Source organism: Mustela lutreola, chromosome 11 (assembly GCF_030435805.1).
Source record: "Mustela lutreola isolate mMusLut2 chromosome 11, mMusLut2.pri, whole genome shotgun sequence".
Classification (NCBI taxonomy): Eukaryota; Metazoa; Chordata; class Mammalia; order Carnivora; family Mustelidae; genus Mustela; species Mustela lutreola.
Genome location: NC_081300.1, coordinates 56172667 through 56185908, shown reverse-complemented (window position 1 = coordinate 56185908; position 13242 = coordinate 56172667). Strand labels below are relative to the sequence as shown.

Genomic DNA, 13242 nt, shown 5'->3' with positions numbered 1-13242 from the left:
GTATCAAATTATTTTTTAGGTTACCCGTAACAGCTGAGCTGTATGTTGGAGAGCCCAACATTTTCTTTGAACTGAAATAAAAGAGGCCTTAATTTCTGTTTGTCACGTTCTTTTTCCTTAGTATTACTATTCAATCAAAGACATTTCTGTTGGAGGAATGTGTATTTGTTATGGACATGCCAGTAGTTGCCCCTGGGATGAAACTACAAAGGTGAGTTCCAGTATTTTACAGTTTATTAAAACTTTAAAAGACTAGTTATAGCTACAGTGTTTGCCTTACTGTTTTTTTTTTTCTTTACTCAAGTCAGATGTTGAAAGGTATGAAATTATGCTGCAAAAAATTTTTTTTCAGGTAATTTAACTGGTTTCATTTTTTTGAACAAATTTATTCCACTTTCTTTGGAAGATATATTTCTTTTGTTTGTTTTTTCCTCATTTGTCCAGCCCCAAGAAGATTTTTTTTATCATGATAAACATACTCTTTAATCTCTATCACTATTTGACCTATCTTCCCTACTCCACACCCCTCCCCGCTGATAACCATCCGTTTGTTATCTATGACTAAGAGTCTGTTTCTTGATGTGCCTCTGCCTCTCTTTCTTTTTAAATTCTACATATGAGTGAGATCATATGGTATTTGTCATTGTCATTGGCTGACTTACTTTCTAGTTCTATCCATGTTGCAAATGGCAAGATTTCATTCTTTTTTATGGCTGAGTAATATTCCATTGTAGAAGATAGCACTTCATTCATCTATTGACGATCACTTGGGCTTCATTCATAGTTTGGCTATCATAAATAATGCTGCAATAAACATAGGGTACGAGTACCCCCTTTGCATTAGCATTTTTATATTTATTGGGTAAATACCCAGTAGTGCATTTGCTGGATCATAGTGTAGTTCTATTTTTGATTTTTCGAGGAACCTCCACACTGTTTTCCACAGTGTCTACACCAGTGTGTCTACACTCCCACCAGGAGTGTAGGTGTAACCTCTTCTCCTTTCTCTATATCCTCATCCTTTGTGTTGTTGATTTTAGCCATTCTGACAGGTGTGAAACAACATCACATTGTAGCTTTGATTTGCATTTCCCTGATGATGAGTAATGTTGAGCATCTTTTCATTTGTCTGTAAGTCATCTGGATATCTTCTCTGGAAAAATATCTTTTTTTGTCTTCTGCCTATTTTTTAATTGGATTGTTTGTTTTTGGTGTTGAGTTGGATCAGTTCTTTTTTTTTTTTTTTTTAAAGATTTTATTTATTTATCAGAGAGAGAGAGGGAGAGAGCGAGCACAGGCAGACAGAATGGCAGACAGAGGCAGAGGGAGAAGCAGGCTCCCTGCCGAGCAAGGAGCCCGATGTGGGACTCGATCCCAGGACGCCAGGATCATGACCTGAGCCGAAGGCAGCTGCTTAACCAACTGAGCCACCCAGGCGTCCCGGATCAGTTCTTTATATATTTTGGAGGCTAACTCTTTCTTGGGTGTGTCATTTGCAAATGTCCTCTCCCATTCAATAGGTTGCCTTTTAGTTTTGTTGTTGGCTTCCTTTGCTGTGCAGAAACTTTTTATTTTGATGTAGTCCCAATAGTTGATTTTTGCTTTCATTTCCCTTGCGTCAGAAGACATATCTAGAAAAATGTTGCCATTGCCCATGTCAAAGAAATTACTGCCTGTGCTCTCTTCAAGATTTTTTATGGTTTCAGGTCTCACATTGGGTCTTCAATCCATTTTGAATTTATTTCCATGTATGGTAAAAGAAAGTGGTCCAGTTTCTCTCTTTTGCATGTACCTGTCCAGTTTTCCCAACACCATTTATTGAAGATATTTTTTTCTCCTTGTATATTCATTTCTCCTTTGTCAAAGCTTAATTCACCATATAATTCTGGGTTTATTTCTTGGTTTTCTATTCTATTCCATTGATCTATATATCTGTTTTTTATGCCAGTACCATACTGTTTAAATTACTACCACTTTGTAATATAACTTGAATTCCGGAATTGAGATACCTTTGATTTTATTTTTCATTTTCCAGATTGCTTTGGCTATTTGAGGTCTTTTATGGTTCCATACAAATGGTAGGATTGTTTGTTCTAATTCTGTGAAAAATGCTGTTGGTGTTTTGGTAGGGATTGCACTAAATCTATAGATTCACTTGAGTAGTACAAGCATTTTAACAGCATTAGTTCTTCCAATCCACAAGTGTGGAATTTCTTTCCATTTTTTTGTGTCATCTTGAATTTCTTTCATTGGTGTTTTATTGTTTTCAGAGGACAGTTTTCTCACCTCTTTGGGTAAGTTTACTCCTAGATGTTTTATTGTTTTTGGTGTAATTGTAAATGGGATGGCTTTCTTAATTTCCTTTGCTGCTGCTTCATTATTAGTGCATAGCAATGCAACAGATTTCTGTAGGTTAATTTTGCATCCCGCAACTTCACTGAATTCATTTATTAGTTCTAGTAGTTTTTTGGTGGAGTCTTTGGGGTTTCCGTATATAGTAACATGCCTTCCTTCTTCCTTACCAGTTTCGATGCCTTTTATTTCTTTTATTTTTTTTTTATTTGGGTGATGTATTTCTAAATAAATATATACTATGAATTTTTTTGTTGTAAAATATACGTAACATGAAATTTACCATTTTAACCATTTTCAGGTATACGGTTCCATGTATGATCTTTGAAGCTCTTTTCTGTATAAGACTGCAAAGCAAAAACCATGCAGTTATAATTTATATCATTTATGCTTTTTTTGTTTTTAAAGAATGTTTGCTTTCCTCCCATTTTGGCCCTCTTCCATGTTTGTGGTACTAAATCAAGAGAAAATCAATTTTACCCATTTTAGCATAATATTAAGTGAATAGTATGACGCCCCGTTTCCTTTTAAACAACTTATATGAAGTGACTTGGTATTCCATCCCCCTCCAGTCTTTGTAATTCACTGACTCTCAAATAGGATTATCCTCTATTGAGGCTGAAAATGAGGCAGATCAACCAAGTGTTTAGGAGGTGCTTATAAACCCTGAATATTAGTGCATCTTATTTGGAAAAGTTTTTGTTCATGAGCTCATTTCAGTTTTAGTTCTACTTTATTCTCTCTCATTTCTGTTTGTAACCAGGTCACGTGCATATATTTTCCTCCAACAATGAATGCCTCCAAGCTCCATTGGAGCCCTATGTCCTCAGGGTCACCGCCATGCTGGATATGTGACCGTGATCAGCTCTGTTACAAATAAAGTTACAAAAATTATGCAGGTTAATTTCCAGATGTCATTTTGTATTTCCCATTTCTAGAAACTACAATGTCTGTGTGAGCATAACACCTGTGGAGAGAGCTGCAGCCGGTGTTGCCCGGGGTACCACCAGCAGCCCTGGCGGCCTGGCACCGTTTCCGCCGGGAACACGTGTGAAAGTAGGTCTCCTGAGAATGGAAGGATGTAGCGTTTTTCCTTCTCAATACGCTTACTCTGATGATGACATTTTGACTAGTATGTAACTCTATGTATTCAAAGAGTTCCCAAAGTGATGTGTTACTTGAAAACTAAAATATTAAGGCCTACGTGCATCTTTAGGGATTTGCCATTTTATTTCGGTTTCCACTTCCCATATGTGAATGTATTCTTTATTAATTTGGATTTAATTTTGGGGAGGATTTAAATTTTAAGTACGCGATATAGTCACACGATTCCAGCATCCACCAATATATAAACAATATGTAGGGAAAAGTATTACTTCCACTCTGTCTCCATCCATCCTACTTTTTACTATTTCATATTATGTTCTTCCTGAAATTTTTATGCAAATAAAACATACATCAGCCTATTCCTCCCACCGTAGCTCCTACGTGGGACCTGACATGCCAGGCCTATCATTCTATACATTGCTTTTATAGCTAACAGTATGTCTTGAAAATCTTTCCATGTTAGCAATATGAAACACTGTTCTTCTTTTTTTATTTATTTATTTTTCTTTTGATCCAGTATGATTAACACACAGTGTTATGTTAGTTTCAGGTGTATGATACATTCATTACTCAGTACTCATGAGGATGAGCGTGACTTCATCTCCTTCACCTATTTTGCCCTTCCCTCCACCCAACTCCCCTCTGGTCACCACCAGTTTGTTCTCTATTGGAATGCTGTTTTTAAAAACAGTACCACTGAATTCCATTAAATGGATGCGATATAATTAAAATAGCTACCCATCCATGGATAGTTTCATTGTTCCCAGTCTTCTGTTAACACGAACAGCAGTGTGATGATCAAGCCTGTAGATATCATTCATAAATGCAGGTATTTCTGTGGGATTATGATCCCAGAAGATAGGTTGAGGGGTCAAATGGATATGCATGTGTATAATTTTGATGTCTACTCCCAATCGTCCTCTGTAAAATTGCCCATAATCTATTAAATTTACTTATTCTGGAATTTTGATTTAATTTACGGTCCTAGAAACTTACTTAGGGAGGGAAGGGTTTTCTTTATATAGGACTTAATAAATACATTAATTGAGATGCTCGAATTCTCCTAGAATGTAATTGTCACAATAAAGCCCAAGACTGTTACTATGATGAAACTGTTGCCAGTCAGAGGAGGAGTTTGAATACTGCTGGACAGTTCCAAGGAGGCGGGGTTTGCATCAATTGCCTGCAGAACACCATGGGGATCAATTGTGAGACCTGTATTGACGGATACTATAGACCATACAAGGTGAGACTGTTTATATTATAGACCATACAAGGTGAGAGTGTTTCTTCACCAGAGCTGAATTTCATTGTCTTTCCAAAATGGAAAAGAGATTTTGCTAATGGTCATCTCCAATATTGCAAACTCATTTCCTTCTGTAATATTTTCTTTATATTCTTATTCTCCTAGTAGCCTTTTTCAGATATCCACTTCCTATCCAGTCTGTCCTGTTTTCTTAATCAGAGTAGGATGCTCACTTTTTAATTTAACTTGGATTTGGGGCCCTACTGTCTTTGTAGTCTTGGTTTTGTAATATTAACTGTGAATGTGAAGAGTCAGCCAAAAACTATCGCAGCTATATCTTGCCTGTAGGGAGTGCTTGGTCCATCCTCTGCTGACCTGATAAGTCGTTATCACCTGGCTCCTACAGAGGTCTGGTCTAGGTGACGGTTATACATGACTGTGAGAGATAGAGAGGAGCAAGGGGAGCCCTGTAACAGTGATCAAGGAGAAGGAAGGCACCTTACTAACGACACTGGCTGCCATCCCATCCAAAAACATTTGGGGCTTTCTGTCTTGAGCTCGCATTATTTTCCTGAGACCTACACTCCCTGGGTATACAAAATCATTATAATAGTCACATCTTGAATAAAAAGTCAATAACTTGTCATTGGTATTATTGTTGATATTATTGCTACTATTGTCATTCATTCTGGTAAGATAATCCAGGACAAACTCTGCCTTTCAGGTGTCTCCTTATGAAGACAACCCTTGTCGTCCTTGTGACTGTGACCCTTTTGGGTCCCTGAGTTCAGTCTGTATTAAAGATGAGCTCCAATTGGACTTACACAAAGGTAGCTCCTTGGTTCGCTTTTGTGCTTGAATTGATCTGGGGGGGGGGGTGCATGGAAAATTTGTGCTTGGTGGAACTATCATCACTGGATAGAATCAGATCACATGATTCTTTACTGATTCTTTTGTTTATAAAATATTTATCAACCTACTTACTATGTGGCCAGCAATTTTTTAGGGCCCAGGAATATGTACTTGAACAAGATGAGCAAAAGTTCTGCTCACAGGCAGACACTCAACGAAGTACACGCATAGTATAACTCCGGGTAGGGATGAATGCTATGGGCATGGAGCAAACTTAGGAGTCATGATTGGAGGGAGGTGGGGTATAAGAGGGCAATCTTGGGGTGATGGAATGACATTTGAGCAGATAATTGAGCATTTGATAAAAGAAGAAATAAGTCCCAATTTAAAGCCATACGGGGAACACAGTAAATAGCAATCCTTCTCTTTAGCTCTTACAAGACACTCACAAGGCTTTTGCACACATCATCTGGCAAAGCAAACAAATTCTCCTGCTGACTTTGTAAATGTCAGTGTTCTTTCTGTTGCAAAAACTGGCAAAGGACTTGCAAATAGCACAATCTCCTGAAAAAGTTGCATCTGTTCAAAGACTTCTGTGACCTCATCAAATTCTCGGTAACTATCAGTTAAAGTGGATACTGACCAGCAGGGAAGGGTTTGCCAAGTGTGGAGCCCACCCGCAATGCAGGGGGTAATTTACACAACTGAATTAATCCTTCCCTGTGACTGGTAATGGGATGCTAATGATAATGAGGATGATGGTGATTGTAGTGACGATTACCCTTGATTGGGTTCACTTTAAGAAATACATCATTTAAACATTCAACCAGAGCAGATAGAAATTATTTAACACATTTTATAGGCCAGGAAGCTGTAGCTCAAAGCAGTTAAGAAACCTGGCTGAGGTTACACAACTAGGAAATTTCAGAGCTGGTGTTAAAAGCAAAAATAGTGCTGATTGCCCTTTATCATTCCCCTTGCGCTTTCAAAAAAAAAAAAAAAAAAAAAAAAAAGCTTTATTTTGTGATACAGTTCACTAACATACAATTCACCCATTTAAAGTACAGGATTCAATGTTTTGGGGTACACTTGTGTGTGCAGCCATCAACACAGCCTACTACTAGACAATTTTCATCACTCTGTGAGAAACCCCTTCCCTGTGGTAATGACTTCCCATTTCCCTCCACACCCTCTGCCCCAGTGCTAGGCAAACACTGATCTACTTTCTGCCCATGGAGCTGCTTATTCAGGACATTTTGTATAAATTTATCCATGCTGTAGCATCCATTGGTCCTTTTTTTTTTACTTTTCTGAATACTACTCTATCATATGTATGTTCCACATTTTATAAGTCATTCATCAGTTGATGGGTATTTCATTTGTTTCCACTTTTTGGTTATTACAAATAATGCTGCTACAAACATTCGTGTCTAGCTTTTTTTGTGGATGTATGTTTTCATTGTTCTTGGGTAAATGGTTAAGAGTGGAATACCTGGGTCATAGAGTAACATGCTTCATACTTTGAAGAAATGCCAAACTGCTTTCCTTTCTTTTTTTTTTTTTAATTTTTATTTATTTTCAGTTAACCGTCATAGAGGGCATCCTTAGCTTTAGGTGTACTGTTCAATAATTTATTACTTGTGTTTAACAGCCAGTGTTCATCATATCATGTACCCTGTTTTCCAAAGTCATGGCGCCATTGGACATTTCCACCAGCCTCTGTTTTTCATCTCTGTTTTCTTTTTTTATTTATTTTATTTTTTTAATTTTTTTTTTTAAGATTTTTATTTATTTATTTATTTGACAGACAGAGATCACAAGTAGGCTGAGAGGCAGGCAGAGAGAGAGAAGGAAGCAGGCTCCCGCTGAGCAGAGAGCCCGATGCGGGGCTTGATCCCAGGACCCTGAGATCATGACCTGAGCCGAAGGCAGTGGCTTAATCCACTGAGCCACCCAGGCGCCCCTGTTTTCTTTTTTTAAACCAAGATAAACTGTGATCTGTGTGCCGTATCTGGTACACCCCCTGTTTTTGTAAATCAAGTTTTATTGGAACAGAGCTATGCCTATCTGTTGAGGTGTTATGTGTGGCTGGTCCCAGGCACTTAGGGCAGAGTTGGTAATTGCAACAGAGATTTCTGGCCACAAAGCTTGAAATAGTTCATCTCCGGCCCTTTAGAGAAATAGTTTCCAATCCCTGCTTTAACGTTTTTGCCCTACTATTGAGCATTGCCATCCTTTTCTTCCCAGGGAAGCTGCCAGGTCAATGCCCATGCAAGGAAGGCTACGCAGGAGAAAAATGTGATCGCTGCCAGTTTGGTTACAAGGCTTACCCAGCCTGCGTCCGCTGTGAGTGTAGTCGGGCTGGGAGTGTGAATGAGGACCCATGTTCAGAGCCTTGTCTCTGTAAGGTACGTGTGCAGGTTAAAGATGACCCTGAGTTTCCTTTGAGGTGTCCTAAGAAAACAACACCGCCCATCGGCTCAGGCGATCAGTTTTTGAGCAAAGCAGCAAGGTTTAAGTAGAAGTCTCCTTCCTGTACCTTCCTGAGAAGCATGATGCTCTGTCACAGTCCTTGTCCTTAGCCTCTGATGGGCACCCAATTTTATTTCTTTCTTTGCTTTCTGGGCAATGGCTGTCTATTCCAGAGGTATTTCTGTGACTTCCGAGGTGAAACCAAATGCTTCATTTCTTAAGCCTGGGCCGTTATCCGACATTCTGGTCCAGCTTAATGTTTCAAGGAGAAGCAGATAAATGCTAAATTTATAAAAATATTAATTAAAGGCAGAGATGTTATTTTGGATTTCTCTTAAAAAGGAATTGGACAGTGATAAAAATCAGTTGTTAGGTAACAGGGAGTGGGGACCTTTTGTTATCTGATATTAATACCCATTTCCCCATAATAACCATGACTTGTTGGACTTCCCATTCTATCTTCTGTGCTTCTTCCCATGTAAGCAGGGTCTTAAGCATATGATATAAGTGACTGAAAATAATCTTGAGCAGTTTTTAATAAGACAAATATATACCTTTCTATATTAATAAGACAGATATATACCCTCCTCAGGCTTTAAAATTCTCGAAAGATCACAAAAATGGAAGATTTAGAACCAAGTAATACCATAAAAGTCATTTCAATATAAATGACTGAGCTCTGGGATCCTGACCCTCATTATTTTTTTTTTTTAAGATTTTATTTGTTTATTTGACAGAGATCACAAGTAGGCAGAGAGGCAGGCAGAGAGAGAGAGGGGAGGAAGCAGGATCTCTGCTAAGCAGAAATCCCGACTCGGGGCTCGATCCTAGGACCCTGGGATCATGACCTGAGCGGAAGGCAGAGGCTTTAACCCACTGAGCCACCCAGGCACCCCTTTTGACCCTCATTCTTGACTACAAAATTAAGTGGTCATAATTTCAAAAACATCTGTTCTGGAAATAATGACTTCATGAAGCTATACATCTCCTTGGAGCATCTATTTTCTTAACTGTTTCTCTGCAAACACCTTTCTTGTTAATGTCATGTTAATGCCACTTTATTCTACCTACCTAGACACACTGGTTTCAAAGCTAATCTTCTCTCTATTCCTTGCAGGAAAATGTTGAGGGAGACAATTGTGACCTCTGCAAGCCAGGATTCTATAACCTGAAGGAGAGAAACCCTGAGGGCTGCTCGGAGTGCTTCTGCTTTGGTGTTTCTGATGTCTGTGACAGCCTTTCTTGGTCCATCAGTCAGGTGCGGGTACCTTCCCAGAACCCCGATTTAAGATTTAAGAGCTCTCAGATTTGAGAGCTGTGTTCTAAAGCATGGGGGTCTGCCTTTTCCTGTACCACTGCTCCCAGCCATTTGGAATGACCTGGGCACGGATCAGAGGCAGCCCGCTACTACAGTATCACAAAAGTTTCTTCCTTGGTCATGTATTTGTTCCTACATACATTTCCCTATCCAAACAATAGGATGTTATTATTATATTGTAGAATGTACCGTGTTTCAGTGTTTTCTGTGGGGAAGTGCATCTGGTTGTGGTGTCAAAGGTGAGCTCTGGGCCCACTGCTCCACACTGGTCCCAGGCTGGGGAACTCATCAGGACATGGGGCCATGGAGAATTTTCTAGCTCAGGGAACCTGGTGAGAGTAGGAACAACAGGTGACATAGGAAGTATAAGGGCAGGCAAGGTATCCTCAGTTGTTCTGGGAATGGGGAGTCCTGGGGGGATGCTAAAGGGTGCCTGGGAGGCCAGTGGGATGGCTGGAGGTTAGGGTGGACCCCAGGGTACAGGGCTCATCTGTTGTAAACAACTGGGCTCTCCATGACCATCTCAGGAGAACTGTATTCAGGGTGTGTGTTGGCAGGGGGGTGTGCTGGTCCCTGTCTCTTCTTTTCCTCCCTCTCTGGCAGGTTGGTGAGGAGTGGGAGCAACATGGGGGAGGGAGTGGGAACCCCAAACAGTACCTGAGAAGGAAGATGAATCCCTGTGGCTACCATGGGGGATAATGGCTTATCATGTCTTTGTAGATGACAAATTAGGAAGATGGGATCTGAAGGTTATTTTTAGACAATTTTCAGCTCTTTTGGTAAAAAGCAGGAAGCAATGATGAAGAAATCAGAGTTAGCAAAAGACATTTTGTTCAATGCACCTATTAAGGTCTTTGCTATTTTTTTATTTTTTAATCCTAAAATACATGTCCATGACCTTGACAGTTCTGCTCGCTCACTTGCTTATAATTGATCTGGGGATCTGGGGAGAATCTTACTCATTCTTAGATGTTCCTGGTCCTTTGACAAGTAGAAGGGTTGCAAGTCATGTGGGTCTGTGGCCACAGGGTATTGACTCTGCCCCTAAGTAAGGTCTCTGGGTCTACTTCTTCACTGTAGGGATGTTAGTCCTGCGCTGGGTGACATCTCAGGGGACTTCTATTTCAAGATCTGAAATTCTGAATCTTTTTTTAAGGTGAAAGATATGTCTGGGTGGCTGGTCACTGACCTGGTCAGTCCGAGCAAGATCCCATCTCAGCAAGACGCGCTGGGTGGGCATCACTGGATCAGCATCAACAACACGGTGGTCTCACAGAGGCTGACTTCCAAGTATTACTGGTCGGCCCCAGAGGCCTACCTCGGAAATAAGGTAGGGCCATGGCCGGGAGAGACATCTTGGGCACAGATCTCAAAGCACATTAAGAAAGAACATCTGTTGGAAATTTAAGTCAACTCACATGGTCTGGCTTAGCCTTGTGTGACTTTATTCCATCATTAAACTGGGAACTTTATTCTTGGCCGCATGGGTCATGGGTGGTCTGTTGTAGGAAGTCTTGTCCACGTCTCCCATGACAGGCTCTCTGCTTTCCTCTGCATTCCTGGATCAATGACTCGGGGCTTTGTGAAGCGTGGGGTGCATTCCTGCTTTGTTCAGTTAGCCCTGTACTAACCTTAGCCCCAGAGCCCGGCGCATAGAAGGCACTCAGGAGGGACAGGCTGGGCAGTGGGGCTGGGGTCCTGCCAGCTTCATTATCAAGATGGACCATTTCTCACCTAACATTCCCATTTAGTAACAGACAGGATACTTCTCATTTTAAGAAAATGCAAAATGGTGATTCTACAAAACAGAAATTTGGTTAATATGATTTAACCTGCCATTGTCCCCTTCTTCCTCACCAGTCATTCCGCTTCTTCTTTTTTTCTTTTTCTTTTTTTTCACTTGAGACAGAGAGAGAGAGAGAACACAAGCAGGGGGAAGGAACAGAGGGAGAGAGAGAGAAACAGACTCCCCGCTGAGGGGGGAGTCAAATGTGGGGCTTGATCTCAGGAACCTAGGATCATGACCTGAACCAAAGGCAGACGCTTAACCTACTGAGCCACCCAGGCGCCCCTAATATTGCCACTTCTGTCCAGATTCTGATGATCTGAAAATACACTCAGTGCAATCTATCAGGCTCCGTGCTCCTCTTCCCTGTGCATTTGGTTTGTTTTGAAGTCACGGTATGTGTTTCATCACAGTGCAGGTGTTATAGCTTGGGAAGTTTCCATTTGTTGGTCATATTTTAATTTTATAACTTATTTTATTTAGATTTTATGTAGATTTAGGTTTAAGTAGTGTTTATTTTGAAAATGATTATTTTTCCCTTGAAATTATAATCCTAGAAGGTGTGCTTTATTTACAATAGGATCTTATCACCAAAGGTTAATGATTTTTTTTTTTTTCTATTAAGATCACTTTTCTGATTTTATGGTTCACAGACTAGATTCTGAACCTCGGGTTGTTGTCACACATCTGTCATGAAGAAAATCTCCATTTTACATGAAAGGATATGACCAGGAGGAAAAGCCTTTAGCCCTTCTTTTAGCTGATGAGACGTGTTCTTTGTTGTTCTTCTTCTTCTTTTTATTTTTTTTTTAGTTTATTTGACAGAGAGAGATCACAGGTAGGCAGAGAGGCAGGCAGAGGGGGAGAGGGAAGCAGGCTCCCTACTGAGCAGAGAGCCTGATGCAGGGCTCGATAGCAGGACCCTGGGATCATGACCTAAGCTGAAGGCAGAGGACTTAACCCACTGAGCCACCTAGGTGCCCCCTTTATTATTCTTCTGCAAGCATGGCAATGAGGTTAGAATATTGGGATCATCATCATAGATCTAACTCCTAACTCAGAAAGGGTTTAAGTGAAATACCTTCTCCTGTGTGATTCACAGACACTGAGCCTCACTCACCTTGGGCTCTCTACGAAGGAGCACATCTTCCTTCTCTACCTTTAAATCACATCCTGTATTTTGGTAATACTGGTTAAACAATATTATAATATAATAGACTTTTTTTTCGCTGCCTTACTGCAAACTTACTTATATGCTGTGGCCCCTCGAACACCTTGCAGCCAGGTGGTTTCCCGACGGATCCTGGCCACCACTTCCTCTTTTGGAGGGACTGTGGTCATGGGCCCTCCGTGTTCACTCTCACTTACGTTTTTCAGCTGACTGCGTTTGGTGGCTTCCTCAAGTACACAGTGTCTTACGATATTCCCGTGGAGACAGTGGATGGCGACCTCATGTCTCACGCTGACGTCATCATTAAGGTACTTGCTTTCACATTGCTTTGCTGTAGAGTAGAAGTGCCTAGCCAAGGGACAGTGTGTGACTCCGAGTGGCTGAAGGAGGGCTTCGTAGCAGGGAGCCCAGGGCCAGGTGGTTGTTTAGCAAGGCTTTGCCTGGTCCAGATATCCCCGAGACCTAATGTGACAGTTCTCTCTGAGCCCATTCCTGGAGCTGCCTCAGGACAGCCCATGTGGCTTGTCCCTCCATCCCTGAAGCTGACCCAGCTTTTCAGTTGAAAAGGGGGACCGATGTCAGCCCTGATGTTGGCAGTCCCCTGTCAGCCCTCTGAGCCCCTCTGTCACCTCCTGCCACATTGCCTCCCACGTGAATGCTTAGGCGGCAGTGCTTGGCAGTGTGGGGACGGAGATGGGCTGCCATTTCTGTCCTGAGCCACTGTCCCTAACCCTGTACTCTCACTCTCCTCCTCCCCCGTTGCTCAAGGTGCTCAAGGACACCTTGGGGGACATAGGCCCCCAAGGTGTTCGAGGGGCCACAGCATATAAGTAAGAAATTCCAAAATATCACTGGAAATTTTCCCAAAGGTAAGAAACCACCTCAGGTTCTAGTCAGCAGTGTCTACCCCCTCTCCTGCCCCCTTGATTTTTTAAAAA

The 13242-nt window shown here is 41.1% G+C and overlaps 1 protein-coding gene across 1 annotated transcript in view; it reads left to right on the top strand.

Annotated features, from left to right (window-relative positions):
- The window catches only part of LAMA1 (laminin subunit alpha 1), a 157286-nt gene that overhangs the window by 57789 nt on the left and 86255 nt on the right, over positions 1–13242 (top strand). The window contains exons 6-13 of the mRNA XM_059139976.1: positions 122–211; positions 3291–3408; positions 4527–4705; positions 5430–5535; positions 7805–7965; positions 9147–9287; positions 10504–10677; positions 12511–12612. Coding sequence (XP_058995959.1) covers positions 122–211; positions 3291–3408; positions 4527–4705; positions 5430–5535; positions 7805–7965; positions 9147–9287; positions 10504–10677; positions 12511–12612 — 1071 coding nt within the window. The remainder of the gene's footprint in view (positions 1–121; positions 212–3290; positions 3409–4526; positions 4706–5429; positions 5536–7804; positions 7966–9146; positions 9288–10503; positions 10678–12510; positions 12613–13242) is intronic.